Source organism: Anguilla anguilla, chromosome 16 (genome assembly GCF_013347855.1).
Source record: "Anguilla anguilla isolate fAngAng1 chromosome 16, fAngAng1.pri, whole genome shotgun sequence".
NCBI classification, from domain to species: Eukaryota; Metazoa; Chordata; class Actinopteri; order Anguilliformes; family Anguillidae; genus Anguilla; species Anguilla anguilla.
The window spans coordinates 108,148-126,589 of NC_049216.1; the positions used below are offsets into that span (position 1 = coordinate 108,148).

Sequence of the window (18,442 nt, forward strand, 5' to 3'; positions counted from 1 at the left end):
CTGAATTTTCTTCATAAATGGATTTGTTTCGGTACAAAACATTTATTTTGGCCTGCACCGACTCTACGCCCCAAAGGCTTAAAAGACTGTAACCTCAGCAGGTGTCCACAGGCTTGAGTCTTCGTCCTCCATTTCACTTTCACCGTTTTATTTCAGCGGAGAGTAGCCAGTTGTGCATGTGAAAGTAACGTTACAATGCGTAAAAGTATAAGATCGTCGCATTTTCAATGACGTGCGAATCGCAATGCCCGGGAATATCCGATCTGTCCGCTTAGATGACAGTCGCATTGGCAGATATCTGATTCATATCAGATTTATTTCCACATATGATTGAGGCCTGAAGCGGTTCTGAAAATATCTGATTCCATGTGCTTTTTTTCCTGCTTACACGTTCATAATACATCTGTGCCACATGTGAGCATAAAATTGGAATTGGGTCACTTTTACCTTAGAGATGTTTTCAAACTGTTATTTGTGGTTTCGCTGTATCACTACTTTGTGGGTGATATGGAATTAGGGCTCCAACAACTAATCGATGACGTTGACAAAACCGGCAATAAAATTTTGTTGGCAACAAATTCATTCATTGATTAGTTGTATCTACTCTAAAAAAAGCTTAGTAGTGCTGTGCTCCAAATTGTATAGCTGTGTGAAATTTAGAGCGTAATAAATTGAATAGTTCTGGTCTGGATAGAATACAGGTCTTGCATGTTGGGCGTGCTGGGCTGATTGTAATTTAAGCTGAAACTCGGTGTCATCTGTCTGGGAGAGGGATTCTTTAATCTTCTGGCCAAACACCTCCACTGTGGATTCCATTTAGTTTTTCCACTTCCTACGTGTTTTAGATGCACCTGTAGAAAGACACAATTAATTTCTATACATCGTGAACAATTTATTTATGATTTACTTTATTACTTTTGTTTATGGATTACTGCACTGTGCACCTCTATCATTCTAGCTGTCTTGTTCTATTAACAATTTTGTGTGAAAGGATGTACAATACCTTGAACGACTGAAATAACTATTTGTAAAAAGGACATAATATTTTCTGAAGAACAATGTCTACTACAACATTATGAAATCGTAGCGTTTAAAAACGAGCGTTTAAAACCTCACTCTCCCATCGCGGCTGAATTTTCTTCATAAATGGATTTGTTTCGGTACAAAACATTTATTTTGGCCTGCACCGACTCTTCGCCCCAAAGGCTTAAAAGACTGTAACCTCAGCAGATGTCCACAGGCTTGAGTCTTCGTCCTCCATTTCACTTTCACCGTTTTATTTCAGCGGAGAGTAGCCAGTTGTGCATGTGAAAGTAACGTTGCAATGCGTAAAAGTATAAGATCGTCGCATTTTCAATGACGTGCGAATCACAATGCCCGGGAATATCCGATCTGTCCGCTTAGATATCCAATTCATATCAGATTTATTTCCACATATGATTGAGGCCTGAAACGGATCTGAAAATATCTGATTCCATGTGCTTTTTTTCCTGCTTACACGTTCATAATACATCTGTGCCACATGTGAGCAACAAATTGGAATTGGGTCACTTTTACCTTAGAGATGTTTTCAAACTGTTATTTGTGGTTTCGCTGTATCACTACTTTGTGGGTGATATGGAATTAGGGCTCCAACAACTAATCGATGACGTTGACAAAACCGGCAATAAAATTTTGTTGGCAACAAATTCATTAATCGATTAGTTGTATCTACTCTAAAAAAGGTTAGTAGTGCTGTGCTCCAAATTGTATAGCTGTGTGAAATTTAGAGCGTAATAAATTGAATAGTTCTGGTCTGGATAGAATACAGGTCTTGCATGTTGACCGTGCAGTCACTACGTTACTTACTTGAGAGAATGGAAATGTGTTTGAAAGATGGCAGAGACGGAGATGGCATCTCTACTGGTGGAAACTTGTATGTGACCCAAATCTTCCAAAGTAAGGGAGAACTTTAAATTAAAGAATTCAGAAAGCTGAACTTGCATGGCATGGAAAGAGTGATGCGCAAGCACCCAAAGAGTAAGAACATAAAACTATAATTGAAGAGGGCTAAGCAAAATAAGACAAAATCCTCATCAAAAGAAACACGTAGGCTACCCCATCACCTGCTTTTCAACAATCTCCATTTATCACAAATTAAATGAGTTTAGCTTCAGTTCTTGAGTTTCATTTAGAAAACTTTTGTGGTTGAACTGCGCAACGTCGCATCACGATTGTCGGTTGGCGGTACTTGTGTACATGCAGTTTGTTACAGTCATTAGAGTGATGGCTAACTAACAATAGCTCGCTAGCATTCCCTGTCTGATCTATGGGCTGCTTCTGCCCCTCCCTACTGATGCAGCATGCAATTAATGGTAAACGGTCTAGATATTTATATATCATATCAGATCAATTTCCCTTTTATTCTTCTTAGTGTGTCCCCAAAGACCATTTACTGTAGTAGTGATAGTGATCGGTGATCAGTATTTGGCCTTTACATCAGCAACTGCATTCAATGAAGAATATGTCCATATTGTAGTATATTGCAACAGTAGTTAAGTAACAATTTACATAAGAGAAGTGTTTTAACTGATCCAATTAAAAACTGAGATTGAATGAATAGGATCCTATTTGGTGAAAGTGTGGACCAAGCGGCCAAAACCAGACTTCGTTTTTGAAGCTCACTTCCTGGTCTTGTTGAGAGACGTTGCTCACTAGCGCCACTGCAGTTGGCAACAGTATAGGTGTTTCAATATCCGGTTTCCATGTAAGTCTACAGTACAAATGCGGACAAAATACAAAGTCAGTAATTTTTTCTCACAAGAACAAATAGTCACAATATGTGTATGTTATTCGTCTTATGACTGTCCATGGGTCGATTTCATGATTTATTGTGTCATTTGGGCATAATATAATTATATATTTATAATATTTGTTGTGGACCACTGAGGTTCAGTTTGCGTCACTTCCTGATTACTACGGAGGACTCAGCTACAGTAAGGGCTACAGTCTATGGTCACTGGGGTGGGAGGTGGCGCCTCTTGGCCTTGACATTGCGGCTCCGACTCATCGTCCACGGTCCACCTGTGCAAAGTCAGAAAATGCAGGCATCCCATTTCGTAGTGATTGCATTATGGCGTGTGCTATTTACAGCTACACTAGACTACCATAAAATAATCCTCCTCTGAAGTTTTTTTGGTAGCCAAGTCATTTTTACTATTTCCTTTAGCCTGCTTAACCAAATAATTAGTTGGCAGAAAGCGTAATCAGCTAACGCTTATTTGCTATATCTGGTAGTCCAGTCTCCTATGTTAAAACAGTTCGCAACTTCGGCTACCAAGCCATTTGACTAGCTAGCTAACCATAAACGGTAAATATTCAATCTGTCAAACGTGTTTGACGGCTTGTCAGTCGTGTACATTCCGTAAATGTCTACCTGGGCCATGCTTCACGCATGTGACAAAGCTACTATAATCCCGATTTTGGGATAAACACTGCTAAATTTTCAGTTTCACAAAGCAAATTAAGAGTTTTAAGGTTTATTTGCTGGATAACACAACACACGTTGAAATCACACACACAGAATTTAACAAAATGAACCATCATTGTCAGTTCACCACTATTTGGGGAAAATGATTGTATTGATTTTAACGGGCAAACACTCAAAACCATTGCTTCTTCTGCCAATTTTTCTGGGTATTTATGTGATAGCAGACTGCATACCATAGGCCACGCTTGAAAAATTTAACTTTTGCCAAATCCTGTAGGCAAGCAAGCGAGTACATCGCTTCTTCGAATTTGTTCGAATTCTGTTTTTAGCAGATAACTTGGGCTAGCTCGATAGCGATTCGCTGGTGTGTTTCAGGTGAGACTTAGATTCCAGCACACACAGAACAGAGGGAGTGACGGGGTGGGGGGGGGGGGGAGGGAAAACCGGCACATTGAGACAGACAGTTCGATTAACCAATAGGGAAGCTGCCGCTGAGGCTCCCTTTTGCCCTAGAAAGTACATGCATTCGTCCAGACTACCTCATGGGCAGGCATGGACTGGGCCTATATTCTACCGGGCAAATGCCCGGTGGGCCAACCTACTTTTGGGCCAGTGGGCCTTTGGTTCATACTGACACTGACCTGGCCCAATTTCAGTGGCCCATTGGTTCGTTTTCTATGCTGACACTGGGCTGGCCCAATCGCATGCCTAGGCCCCACGCCCCCTCTGATCAGTGGCCCATTGGTTAGTTTTCTATACTGACACTGGGCTGGCCCAATCACATGTCTAGGCCCCACCCCTCGCTGTCCGTTTCTGCCCTTCAGACTCGAGTCGACATCACCTCAGCCTCGTAGTCCGTGCGGTGTGCGATGGAGAAAGGAAAGCGTAAAAGTGGTGCTGAGAAATTGCGGGAGAAAAAAAAAAGAAAGCTGGAGGAGGATGCCTCAAAATGTGTCAAAATAAAATAAAAAATGTTTGCTGGAATGACTGTGGGGGCTCCTGCAGTACCTGCTGCAGGCAGTCAGCACCAGCAACAGGTGTTTAAAATCAGAGATGTGACGGTCCAAGATGAGGCAGACAGCTAGACAGCGTTGATAGTGAGTTCTGAGCAGGATGAACCCGAAAGGGCAGACGAGGGACAGTCACAAAATGAGCAGGATAGTGAAGCTGATGTGGTAAGCAGCAGCATGTGGTTAGTCTGTCACTGTCAAGCAAAACTATAAGCTATTAATGACGTTAGCATTGTTTGGCCGAAAGCTAGCGTTATCATTATCAATGTTGGGGAGACACCATTGCTAACTATGCACTGTCGTTAGCTTAGCTCTCTTTTGTTTTCCTTGATGAGCTAAAAATATTGTACTGTGGTTCTTCTGCCTCTGATAATACATTGCCTAAAACACATTTAATTTCGCTGTGCAGATCAGTCTGGTTACTCAGGCTATTAAACGGATTTCTCTCGTCCTGAGATATGGTGGGCCAGTCACAACCGTTTGTCATAAACAAGTCGATCAAATATGCTTTTGGGCTTTTTCTTTTCTTTGAATATTTTAACAGAATGAACAATAACACCTTGTATTCTCAAATTCTTATGGCAAAAACGGAAACACTCGGGACATCACTACTACACTATCAGAGGTGTGAGCGGAGGAGCGAGAGAGAGGTGCATGTCGAGACTAGTCAGCACGAGCGAGGTAGTCTACGAATGAGGAGGCAGGAGAAGTAGCTAAGTTTGCAAGGAAATAATAAATAAATGTATGGAATAGGGCTGCACGATTCGTTGTAAAAAAAATCATGATCATACATCAATGCGATCTCATTTCTAAATGACGACTATTCTGATGCATTTGCGTTAAAGAAAACGAAACCGAGTGAAAGCGAAGCTGCCTTAGCATTTAGCATGTTCCATTCTACGTTGTCTACTGTAGAGAGTCTGTATTGTATTTGTTTTATTTAAGACCTTTATTCTTTGCCTTTGAATGGCAATCAATGTACAGTGAATGTGTTTTTTTTTTTGTTTTTTTTACAAAAATTGTATTAAATCATTTGAATTATTCATACAATATCTAGCAGAGTTTTTCTTTAATAATTACTTATTGAGTATGGGTATTGTTTACTCCACAGCCACCTCTGATCACCAGGATCAAGAGTGAGTGCGTACACTGCTCCACTTGCATTGGTATACTTGACTTGTCCATAACACTCCGCTCTGTAGGGGGTTTGGCAACTGTCTACTGTAGAGAGTCTGTATTGTATTTGTTTTATTTAAGACCTTTATTCTTTGCCTTTGAATGGCAATCAATGTACAGTGAATGTGTTTTTTTTTTTGTTTTTTTTACAAAAATTGTATTAAATCATTTGAATTATTCATACAATATCTAGCAGAGTTTTTCTTTAATAATTACTTATTGAGTATGGGTATTGTTTACTCCACAGCCACCTCTGATCACCAGGATCAAGAGCGAGTGCGTACACTGCTCCACTTGCAATGGTATACTGGACTATACTTGACTTATCATAACACTCCGCTCTGTAGGGGGTTTGGCAAATGGTTAGAAATGCATCATATACATATTGAACGGTCTTTGAGGATGTTGTTCTGATGGGCGGTGTCCGATCGATTGCGGTGGGCCGGTCTGAGCCAAAAATGGCAGGACCAGTCCAGCCCTGCTCATGGGTACTCTTCTATGTACAGAAAATACTGGTGCAGGGTTTACATTCTGATCCTTTCGATGCTGCTGCCTTTGCAGCACTCAAAGACATGCATGTTATGTGCACTCCTGCAGTTGCCCTTGACCAAGGCACTGGCCTCAGAACTGGAGTTGATCCCTGGGTGCTGCACTGTGGCTGCCCAATGCTCCTAAGTAACTAGGATGGGTCAAACAGGACAGCCCCCTTCTACTTGCAGGACATGTCTCAATTCTATGTGCCTGCTCGACCACTCCGCTCTGCGGCAGCAGGGCGTCTTGTAACCCCTCCCACCCGCCCAAAGGGATCACAGAGCTTCTCCACCCTAGCTCCCCAGTGGTGGAACGAACTCCCCGTCCCTCTCCGAACCTCCCCCTCACTATCCATCGTCCGCCGTGGCCTGAAGACTCATCTCTTCAGACTATACCTAGAATAACCACCACCACGCTGTATATATTAAAAATAAAAAAAATAAAAACCCTTTTTCCTGTCACTTGTTACATGTTGCCCCATCCCTGCACTTCTTGGTAAATTGTATTTGTCCTAATACTGTAGGTTATTCTTCTGCCTAGTTTGGCTTTGCAGATGTTAGACCAGGATAGTGTTCATTGTTCTCGGTTAGAAATAGCTGTACAAAATAAGTAATTGTACCTTACTGAACCCGTGTTCAGCAGTTGTCTACGATCATGAAAATGCACTTTTTGTACGTCGCTTTGGATAAAAGCGTCTGCCAAATGAATGTAATGTAATGTAATGTAAAAATGCAGAGGACAAATTACCCCACGGGGTTTAATAAAGTATATCTTCTTTATCTTATCTTGTTGGAGTCTCATATGTTTGATGCATTGCCCACCTGGAATTAATGAAGAATAGTAGCCTACTATTCCCATCTGTCCCACACAGCATTGTATGTGTTTATATGAACACTCTCTGCTCTCCTAGGCGTGCTATGGAGTGTGTTGATATGAACACTCTCTGCTCTCCTATGTGTGCTATGGAGTGTGTTTCTTAGAATGTTTTCTGCTCTCCTATTTGTGCTATGGAGTGTCTTTCTATTAACGCTTACTGCTCTCCTAGGTGTGCTATGGAGGGTGTTTATATGAACACTCTCTGCTGTCCTAGGTGTGCTATGGAGTGTGTTTATATGAACACTCTCTGCTCGCCGAAGTGAGCTATGGAGTGTGTTTATATGAATGCTCTCTGCTCTCCTAGGTGAGCTATGGAGTGTGTTTATATGAACGCTCTCTGCTCTCCTAGGTGTGCTGTGGAGTGTGTTTGAATGCTCTCTGGCTGATGTTGTTTACACTCCAGAATGTTGTATAACATTCTCCACCTGTATGAAAGACTGAACTGTTATACCATTCCTTGTTCAGTAGCTTGGATAATTTGTTCTCAGTTCAGCTGCTTGGTTTGTTTGAGAAATTTGGATTTTTTGCTGCATTGTGTTCCAGGTTGATCAGTTTGCTACTTTCTTCAGGGATTCCCTCTGAGTCAAAGCAGTTCAGTATCAGGAGTCCACACCCTGCCCCCCTCTTCTGGAATTCTGTGTGAAAGGCGTGGTCTGTAAGCAGCTCTACTGCGCAATATGGCTGGGTTCCAGTTTCACACGTCTCAAAGAAAACACACTGACTTCTCACTGCTTTTGCGAACCATGACTTTGTATCTTGTTTTTTATAGATAAATGTTTAAAGATAAACATATAATTGAAGGAACAAAAGTAAAATTGAAGTCCAAGAGCCACCAAGTTGTTTTTCAGTAGGTGGTCTTTGCTTTTTCCTTTAGTCGATCTGGAATTGTGACATTCCTGATCCCGGAATTTTATGCTTCCTTACTTTACATGTATTCATATTGTCACCTCCTCTTAACAGCTAAAGTGATAGATAGTTTTTGTTCAGCCAGGGGCAATCCAGGGGTCATATTACTGTACCCTCCCATGCTGGAGTAGGGCATTTGCTTTGTCAACAAGATTCTGGTAGATTCTCCTGATTGTAGCATCACTGTGGGAAATTGGTTTTCTGTCACATACTTCCTTTGTCATGTGTACAATGGACAAAATAGTGCCATTGGTTCTGTAGGTGTTCCCAATGTTCAGCACCTCTTCCTTCAGCAGAGAGAAGTGTGTGATTGGTCAGTACCTCTTCCTTCAGCAGAGAGAAGTGTGTGATTGGTCAGTACCTCTTCCTTCAGCAGAGAGAAGTGTGTGATCGATGTTCAGCACCTCTTCCTTCAGCAGAGAGAAGTGTGTGATTGATGTATTATTTTAATGACTCTTATATGTTATCCAACCATTGCTTCCTTGTGCAGTTGGAAAGGACAGCAAACAGTTTGAATACAGTACAAGAGGGAAAGAATGAATGTCTTACTCAAACTGAGAATTGTGTAAATGAGGGAAAATCTGAAAGTTGTGACAGCTAAACTCATGTAGAGGTGAATCTGAGTGATTGCAAGCCATGACAACACAAGAAAGCTGAAATTAAGTGTAAATTTTGTGTTAATATCGTGCTTTAAATCTGCATGCGTTTTGTATGTATGCGCAATGTGATCAAACATATTACCTTAACAGCCCTGTTTATATTGACCCTCCCAGGCAGGGTAAAGCGCCTCTCCCTCCTGTGTGTATTCAGTCAAACAGGCAGAGAGCCCGAGGTGAGACCAGCTGTGCACTCGCAGTTTGCTAAATACTGTACCTTGTTTAGCTCATAATGATCTTCGCTGTTTACTTATTCTGTACCTAGTTTAGCTCATAATCATATTCGCTGTTTGCTGATACTGTACCTAGTTTAGCTAATAATCATTTTTGCTGTTTGCTGATTCTGTACCCTGGGTTAGGTCATAATCATTTTTGCTGTTTTCTGATTCTGTACTCTAGTTCAGGTCATAATCATATTCGCTGTTTGCTGATACTTTACCTAGTTTAGCTCATAATCATGTTCGCTGTTTGCTGATTCTGTATTCTAGTTTAGCCCATAATCATGTTCGCTGTTTGCTGATTCTGTACCTAGTTTAGCTCATAATCATATTCACTATTTGCTGATACTGTACCTCGTTTAGCTCATAATCATATTCGCTGTTTGCTTATACTGTAGTTCAGCTCATAATCATATTTGCTGTTTGCTGATACTGTACCTAGTTTAGCTCAATCATATTCACTGTCTGCTGATAGGTTAGCTCATAATCATATTCGCTGTTTGCTGATACTTTACCTAGTTTAGCTCATAATCATATTCGCTGTTTGCTGATTCTATACCCAGTTTAGCTCATAATCTTTTTCGCTGTTTGCTGATTCTATACCTAGTTTAGCTCATGAGTTATTAGTGCATGAATAATCATTCGCAGAAACATTGGGAATTCCTTTATAAACCTGTTCAGTTTGTTATGCAGGCTGAGAAAGATGATGTTTGCTCAATAGCTGCATGATGTTTTAAAGCATTGTTTCGCATAGTACTTAGCACTCCAAAGTGGTCGTAAAAATGTTGTATTTGGTTTGCCTGTGCTCTCTTGTAAATGACTGGTATCTTACTGGAGTATAACCAAGAAGGAATAGTGTGTTTTTGTGGCATTAGTTTATTTTGTTGTGAATGTTATGGTCCAACACTCTTGTGAATCTGCTGATTGTCAGTAAGACTGTTACTTTTACCCATTTCAATTTCCCAAACAGCCACCAACATTCTGTGCTGAAAAGGAGTCTCCACCATGTCCTCTAACGGAGACCTGATGGATCTACAGCCCAGGGGAAGTTTTTGGGAGGTAAGGATCTGACCCCGGTGGCTTTTGTGCTGTGAGGTAACGCTGTGAGGAAGTGCTGTGAGGTAGTGATGTGCTGTGAGGTAGTGCTGTGAGGTGGTGCTGTGCTGTGAGGTGGTGCTGTGCTGTGAGGTAGTGCTGTGAGGTGGTGCTGTGCTGTGAGGTAGTGCTATGAGGATGTGCTGTGAGGTAGTGCTGTGTGGTGGTGCTGTGAGGTAGTGCTGTGAGGTGGTGCTGTGCTGTGAGGTAGTGCTATGAGGATGTGCTGTGAGGTAGTGATGTGCTGTGAGGTAGTGCTGTGAGGTGGTGCTGTGAGGTAGTGCTGTGAGGTGGTGCTGTGCAGTAGTGCTGTGAGGAAGTACTGTGCTCTGAGGTAATGCTGTGAAGTAGTGCTGTGAGTTAGAGCTGTGATGTAGTGCTGTTAGTGCTGTGCTGTTAGGTAGCACTGTGAGGTAGTGCTGTGAGGTAATGCTGTGAGGTAGCACTGTAAGATAGTGCTGTCAGGTTGTGCTGTGATGTAGAGCTGTGAGGAAGGGCTGTGAGATAGTGCTGTGTTGTGAGAGTGCTGTGAGGAAATTCTGTGCTGTGAGGTAGTGTAGTGAGGAAATTCTGGGCTGTGAGGTAGTGCTATGCAGTAGTGCTGTGAGGTAGCACTGTGAGGTAGTGCTATGCAGTAGTGCTGTGAGGTAGTGCTGTGAGGAAATTCTGTGCTGTGAGGTAGCACTGTGAGGTAGTGCTATGCAGTAGTGCTGTGAGGTAGCACTGTGAGGTAGTGCTGTGAGGAAATTCTGTGCTGTGAAGTAGCACTGTGAGGTAGTGCTATGCAGTAGCGCTGTGAGGTAGTGCTGTGAGGACATTCTGTGCTGTGAGGTAGCACTGAGGTAGTGCTGTGAGGAAATTCTGTGCTGTGAAGTAGCACTGTGAGGTAGTGCTATGCAGTAGTGCTGTGAGGTAGCACTGTGAGGAAATTTTGTGCTGTGAGGTAGCACTGTGAGGTAGTGATATGCAGTAGTGCTGTGAGGTAGCACTATGAGGTAGTGCTGTGAGGACATTCTGTGCTGTGAGGTAGTGCTGTGAGATAATGCTGTGTTGTGAAGTAGCACTGTGAGGTAGTGCTGTGAGGAAATTCTGTGCTGTGAAGTAGAACTGTGAGGTAGTGCTATGCAGTAGTGCTGTGAGGTAGCACTGTGAGGTAGTGCTGTGAGGAAATTCTGTGCTGTGAGGTAGCACTGTGAGGTAGTGCTGTGAGGTAGCACTGTGAGGTAGTGCTATGCAGTAGTGCTGTGAGGTAGCACTGTGAGGTAGTGCTGTGAGGACATTCTGTGCTGTGAGGTAGCACTGTGAGGTAGTGCTGTGAGGAAATTCTGTCCTGTGAAGTAGCACTGTGAGGTAGTGCTATGCAGTAGTGCTGTGAGGTAGCACTGTGAGGTAGTGCTATGCAGTAGTGCTGTGAGGTAGCACTGTGAGGTAGTGCTGTGAGGACATTCTGTGCTGTGAGGTAGCACTGTGAGGTAGTGCTGTGAGATAATGCTGTGCTGTGAAGTAGCACTGTGAGGTAGTGCTGTGAGGATGTGCTGTGCTGTGAGGTAGTGCTGTGAGAAAGTGCTATGCTGTGCGGTAGTGCTGTGAGAAAATTCTGTGCTGTGCGGTAGTGCTGTGAGAAAGTGCTGTGAGGAAGTGCTGTGCTGTGTTGTGAGGTAGTGTTGTGAGAAAGTTATGTGCTATGCCATAGTGATGTGAGGAAGTGTTGTGTGGAAGTGCTGTGAGTTAGTGATGGGAGGTAGTGCTGTGAGTTAGCTCTGTGAGGTAGCACTGTCGGGTAGTGCTGTGCGGTAGCACTGTTAGGTAGTGTTGTGAGGTAGTGCTGTGAGAAAGTGCTGTGAATTAGTCCTGTGAGGTAGTGCTATGAGGATGTGCTGTGCCATAGTGATGTGAGGAAGTGTTGTGTGGAAGTGCTGTGAGGTAGTGCTGTGAGTTTGTGCTATGAGGTAGTACTGTGAGTTAGTGATGTGAGGTAGTGCTATGAGTTAGTGCTGTGAGGTAGTACTGTGAGTTAGTGCTGTAAGGTAGTGCTGTGAGGTAGTACTGTGAGTTAGTGCTGTGAGTGGGAACGCAGGTTTAGTAGAAGGCTGGCAGCAGCAGCGCCAGTGCAATCCAGGCGGCGTCAGCCTGGCTGAAACTTTGTCTTGCTGGCAGAGCATTTCTGCGCAGAGCTTGGGCAGCAGGCATTTTATCCTACTACGCTCAGCCACTCCCCCATCAAATCCTGCTCTGTCAATCAGTCGTCCGGGTGTGGTGCAAACACTCTGTCTATTCATGTCTGCTGCCAACACAACGTTCGATATCCCACTACCTGTCCCATAGGTATTTCAAAACACTGCTGCATGATAGTGATTTTATCCACTTTACCAGTTTAAACAAACTGATGTTGATGCTACATGGTCTTAAGCTCACTAGTCTGTAGTTTTTCCTTTCCGATGGTGTATTCTAAACTGTTGTCTTCGTGGTTCTGAAATATCTATGGAATGCCTGTGTGCCTCAAAGCAAAATTCTTCTGACTTGATTCAGCCAGGGAATTACAAGAGGACGGTGAAGCGCGTGGATGATGGGCACAAGCTGTGCAGCGAGCTGGCTGGCTGTTTCCAGGAGCGAGCCAAGATTGAGAAGAGCTACTCTCTGCAGCTGGCTGACTGGGCTCGGAGATGGAGGGGCATTGTGGAGAAAGGTATGCCACACACACGGATGCACACACATACACATGGACATGCTCACACACACAGACACACACACACGCATGTGCACTCACACACTCACAAACACACACACATTCTTGCTTGTACAAACATGCATGCACACAGACACTCGCACACACTTGCACACACACTTGCAGGCACACACGCTCAACACACAGACTCACACGCATGCACACACATGCAACACATGCACACACACACACACACACACACACACATCTCTTTCACCTGACCGGTTGGTTTCAATGAGTCACACTTCAACACCTGTGATGGGAAGGTTCCAGTACGTGTAGGTGTGGCTCCAGCCCACTGAGATATTTCCTGCTTAGTGCCTCTCCATCTTCGTATACTAGTGGGGTAAACCTGTTTGGGAGTTATATTTTTACATGTCCAGTGGAGTAGATCTGTTTGGGAGTTATATTTTAATGGGAGTGTATGTGTGTGTGTGTGTGTATTTGTGTGTGTGTGTGTGTGTGTGTATGTGTCTGTGTATCTGCGTGTGTGTGTTTGTGTGGATGTATGTGTCTGTGTGTGTGTGTGTGTGGGTGTATGTGTGTATGTGTCTGTGTATCTGCGTGTGTGTGTGTGGGTGAGTGTGTGTGGGTGTATGTGTGTATGTGTCTGTGTGTCTGCGTGTGTGTGTATGTGTCTGTGTGTCTGCGTGTGTGTGTGGGTGAGTGTGTATGGGTGTATGTGTGTATGTGTCTGTGTGTCTGCGTGTGTGTATATGTTTTGCAGGGGCGCAGTATGGAACGCTGGAAAAGGCCTGGCAGTCCTTCATGAACGCGGCAGACCGGTTGAGTGAGGTGCACATGCAGATGAGGGAGCAGCTGGCGGTGGAGGAGAGCCAGAGGATCCTGCACTGGCAGAAAGAGGCCTTCCACAAGCAGATCATGGGCGGCTTCAGGGAGACCAAGCAGGCAGAGGAGGGCTTCCACAAAGCCCAGAAACACTGGGCCAAGAAGCTGAAAGATGTGAGTCTCCCTGCTGCTTCAACCCATGTCCATTTCTTTCTGTATTCAACCTCAGCATCAGCATGCCCATTTCATTCTGTATTCAGCCTCAGCATGCCCATTTAGTTCTGTATTCAACCTCAGCCTCAGCATGCCCATTTAGTTCTGTATTCAGCCTCAGCCTCAGCATGCCCATTTAGTTCTGTATTCAGCCTCAGCCTCAGCATGCCCATTTAGTTCTGTATTCAACCTCAGCATGCCCATTTCATTCTGTATTCAGCCTCAGCATGCCCATTTAGTTCTGTATTCAACCTCAGCCTCAGCATGCCCATTTAGTTCTGTATTCAGCCTCAGCCTCAGCATGCCCATTTAGTTCTGTATTCAGCCTCAGCCTCAGCATGCCCATTTAGTTCTGTATTCAACCTCAGCATGCCCATTTCATTCTGTATTCAGCCTCAGCATGCCCATTTAATTCTGTATTCAACCTCAGCCTCAGCATGCCCATTTAGTTCTGTATTCAACCTCAGCCTCAGCATGCTCATTTAGTTCTGTATTCAACCTCAGCCTCAGCATGCTCATTTAATTCTGTATTCAACCTCAGCCTCAGCATGCCCATTTCATTCTGTATTCAGCCTCAGCATGCCCATTTAATTCTGTATTCAACCTCAGCCTCAGCATGCTCATTTAGTTCTGTATTCAACCTCAACCTCAGCATGCCCATTTCATTCTGTATTCAACCTCAGCCTCAGCATGCCATTTAATTCTGTATTCAACCTCAGCCTCAGCATGCCCATTTAATTCTGCATTCAACCTCAGCCTCAGCATGCCCATTTAATTCTGTATTCAACCTCAGCCTCAGCATGCCCATTTCATTCTGTATTCAACCTCTGTGACAAAGCGGGTGCTGGGACCCAGGCGCAGAGTGGGGGAAGGAAAACACGAAACTCAAAAAGGGAAAATTAACAAAGATTTTACTAACACAAAAAGGCAAACACAAACAGGGAACAGGCAAGGCCACAAAGGGCAAAACAACAAACTCAAAATATTCTTAGGAACAAAAAAATAAACAACAGAACTACACTAGTACAGAAAACAAACGGCAGAAACGCACAGAAACACACAAGCGGGTAAAAAACGCAGGCAGGTACAAAGGGTCTGAAACATACGCAAGTAGGGAACAAACACAAGGAAACCAGAACATAGACAGGAACGCATGGAGCAGATTTGAGGAGGGGAGCACAGAACAAGCAGACATACCGCAAGAATCCAGCACCTGAGTCAAGGAAGAGGGCAACTTAAATAGACCACACTGACGAGACACAGGAGGGCACCATGAACAATCAGGCCACGGAAGGGGAAGGGAAAACGAGACAGCCAGAAAACAATGATTAGACAATTGGAAACAATCATACAATTAACACAGGGGGAGCAGGACACAAAACAGGAGTGCCGCCATCTGGCGGCCCAACAGGGAAAACGCAGACAGGAACGCAGGACCATGACAGTACCCCCCCCCCAAGGGACGGCTCCTGACGTCCCAGGAGGCCGACCCGGGGAGGGAGTGAACAGAGGGTGGGGGCTGGAGACAGGACTCAGGACTGGACTTGACAAGAACAGGGACAGAACTGGACTCAGGACTGGACAGGACAAGACTCAGGGCTGGACTGGGCAGGACAGGAACAAGACAAGAACAAGATTCAGGGCTGGACTGGGCAGGACAGGAACAAGACAAGAACAAGACTCAGGGCTGGACTAGACAGGGCTGGACAGGACAAGAACTCGGGGCTGGACTAGACAGGGCTGGCCAGGAACGGACAGGAACTCGGGGCTGGCCAGGAACGGACAGGAACTCGGGGCTGGCCAGGAACGGACAGGAACTCGGGGCTGGCCAGGAACGGACAGGAACTCGGGGCTGGCCAGGAACGGACAGGAACTCGGGGCTGGCCAGGAACGGACAGGAACTCGGGGAAACTCAGGGCCCGCACATCGGGCGACACGGGGAAATTCAGGGCCCGCACATCGGGCGACACGGGGGAAACTCAGGGCCCGCACATCGGGCGACACGGGGGAAACTCAGGGCCCGCACTCCGGGCGACACGGGGGAAACTCAGGGCCCGCACTCCGGGCGACACGGGGAAATTCAGGGCCCGCACTCCGGGCGACACGGGGAAATTCAGGGCCCGCACTCCGGGCGACACGGGGAAATTCAGGGCCCGCACTCCGGGCGACACGGGGAAATTCAGGGCCCGCACTCGGGCGACACGGGGACTCAGGAAACCAGGGGGGACTCAGGAAACCAGGGGGGACTAGGACAGGGGCAAGGCAGACATACAGGACAGGACTGGGGCGAGGTGGACACAGGACAGCAACGAGACGGGGCACGACAACACTGGACTGGGTTGGACAAGACTGAGGGGGAAACAGACTGCCAGATACTGGCACAATAGGGAGACCTAAAAAGACAGACACAGGGACAAGCAGGCGGGGAGGCACACGGCGACACCGATGGACACACAAAGGGACAGGCAGACAGGGAAGGCGAGGGGGGAACCCAACAACTGACATAGGGACTGACACACAGGCAAACAAGACAAAACACACGCGGACTGGCACACAGACAGACAGGCAGACAGGCGGGCAAACACGTTGGCCGATGGGCTGACGGCCTGGGGGGCAGACAAACAGGCCAACAAACTGGCTGACACACATACGGGTAGACTAACAGACAAACAGGCGGGCAGACAATTAGACAGGGGGGCCGGGGAACACACGGACACACGGTTGGGAGGACAGACACCAAAGGGAGAATGGACACCAGGGGGAGCGACGAGACCGGGGGAGGGACGACCACTGGGGGGAGCGACGAGACCGGGGGAGGGACGACCACTGGGGGGAGCGACGAGACCGGGGGAGGGACGACCACTGGGGGAAGGACGGACACCAGGGGAGGGACGACCACTGGGGGGAGCGACGAAACCAGGGGAAGCACGAACGCCAGGGGAAGCACGAACGCCAGGGGAAGCACGAATGCCAGGGGAAGCACGAACGCCAGAGGGCAAGGTGTGGACACTAGGGGGAGCGAGAACACTAGGGAAAGAACGGACACTGGGGGGCGCGAGAACACTAGGGGGAGCACGAATGCCAGGGGGAGCACGAACGCCAGGGGGCAAGGTGTGGACACTAGGGAGAGCAAGAACACTAGGGGAAGAACGGACACTGGGGGGCGCGAGAACACTAGGGGGAGCACGAACGCTAGGGGGAGAACGAACGCCAGGGGGAGCACAAACGCCAGGGGGAGCACGAATGCCAGGGGGAGCACGAACGCCAGGGGGAGCACGAACGCCAGGGGGAGCACGAACGCCAGGGGGAGCACGAACGCCAGGGGGAGCACGAACGCCAGGGGGAGCACGAACGCTAGGGGGCAAGGCAGGTGGCTTAGCCTGCGGGGCGGCCAGAGCAGTCTGCGGCGGCCCCTGCGGGACAACAGAAGGGACCGTTGTCCTCTCCGGGGTTCTGGACGGCTCCGGAAGCCTCTCCGGAGCTCTGGACGGCTCCGGAAGCCTCTCCGGAGCTCTGGACGGCTCCGGAAGCCTCTCCGGAGCTCTGGACGGCTCCGGAAGCCTCTCCGGAGCTCTGGACGGCTCCGGAAGCCTCTCCGGAGCTCTGGACGGCTCCGGAGGCCCCCCCGGGACTCGAGGCAGCTGCGGAGGCTCCCCTGGGGCTTGAGGCGGCTCCGGAGGCCCCTCCGAGACTTGAGGCAGAGCAGGCCGTGAAGGCCGCTCCGGGACTTGAGGCAGAGCAGGCCGTGAAGGCCGCTCCGGGACTTGAGGCAGAGCAGGCCGTGAAGGCCGCTCCGGGACTTGAGGCAGAGCAGGCCGTGAAGGCCGCTCCGGGACTTGAGGCAGAGCAGGCCGTGAAGGCCGCTCCGGGACTTGAGGCAGAGCAGGCCGTGAAGGCCGCTCCGGGACTTGAGGCAGAGCAGGCCGTGAAGGCCGCTCCGGGACTTGAGGCAGAGCAGGCCGTGAAGGCCCCTCCGGGACTTGAGGCAGAGCAGGCCGTGAAGGCCCCTCCGGGACTTGGGGCAGAGCAGGCCGTGAAGGCCCTTCCTGGACTTGGGGTGGAGCAGGCCGAGGGCCCTGCCGACTGGGCTGGGCAGGGGACAGGAACACAGACCACAGCTGTAGGGAACCCGGCTGGGCAGCCGGACGGGACCGGCGGGACCCCCGCGGGCCGGACCCTGGGAAGATCGCAAGCCGAGACCCCTCAAAAGGGTCAGGATCCGCCGGCTGGGCAGCTGGAGGTCTGGCCGACCGGGAGGCAGCCCGACCACGGCGCCTCCGTGACCGCCCGCCCCGGGCGCTGGGAAGCTCAAGGGCGAGGGACTCCCAGTCGCTGGGTGGCGAGTCCTCCGGGTCACTCCACCACCCCGGTGGCATGATAAAAAAAAAAAAAAAAAAAAAAAAAAAAAACTCTGCTGGGTCCCAAACTGGCTGGATTCTTCTGTGACAAAGCGGGTGCTGGGACCCAGGCGCAGAGTGGGGGAAGGAAAACACGAAACTCAAAAAGGGAAAATTAACAAAGATTTTACTAACACAAAAAGGCAAACACAAACAGGGAACAGGCAAGGCCACAAAGGGCAAAACAACAAACTCAAAATATTCTTAGGAACAAAAAAATAAACAACAGAACTACACTAGTACAGAAAACAAACGGCAGAAACGCACAGAAACACACAAGCGGGTAAAAAACGCAGGCAGGTACAAAGGGTCTGAAACATACGCAAGTAGGGAACAAACACAAGGAAACCAGAACATAGACAGGAACGCATGGAGCAGATT

The 18,442-nt window shown here is 47.3% G+C and overlaps 1 protein-coding gene across 5 annotated transcripts in view; it reads left to right on the forward strand.

Moving 5' to 3' along the window:
* Positions 1–8,376: 8,376 nt before the first annotated feature.
* The window catches only part of LOC118215032 (protein kinase C and casein kinase II substrate protein 3-like), a 57,845-nt gene continuing 47,779 nt past the window's right edge, over positions 8,377–18,442 (forward strand). Inside the window, exons 1-5 of one of the 5 annotated variants that reach the window (XM_035395405.1) lie at positions 8,377–8,393; positions 8,742–8,800; positions 9,813–9,901; positions 12,467–12,623; positions 13,330–13,625. In XM_035395405.1, the coding sequence (XP_035251296.1) occupies positions 9,848–9,901; positions 12,467–12,623; positions 13,330–13,625 (507 nt within the window). In that variant the 5' untranslated portion in view covers positions 8,377–8,393; positions 8,742–8,800; positions 9,813–9,847. Of the gene's footprint in view, positions 8,394–8,460; positions 8,582–8,729; positions 8,801–9,808; positions 9,902–12,466; positions 12,624–13,329; positions 13,626–18,442 lie in introns of those variants that run through there. The other 4 variants (XM_035395409.1, XM_035395406.1, XM_035395407.1 and 1 more) reach the window with 4 other exon arrangements.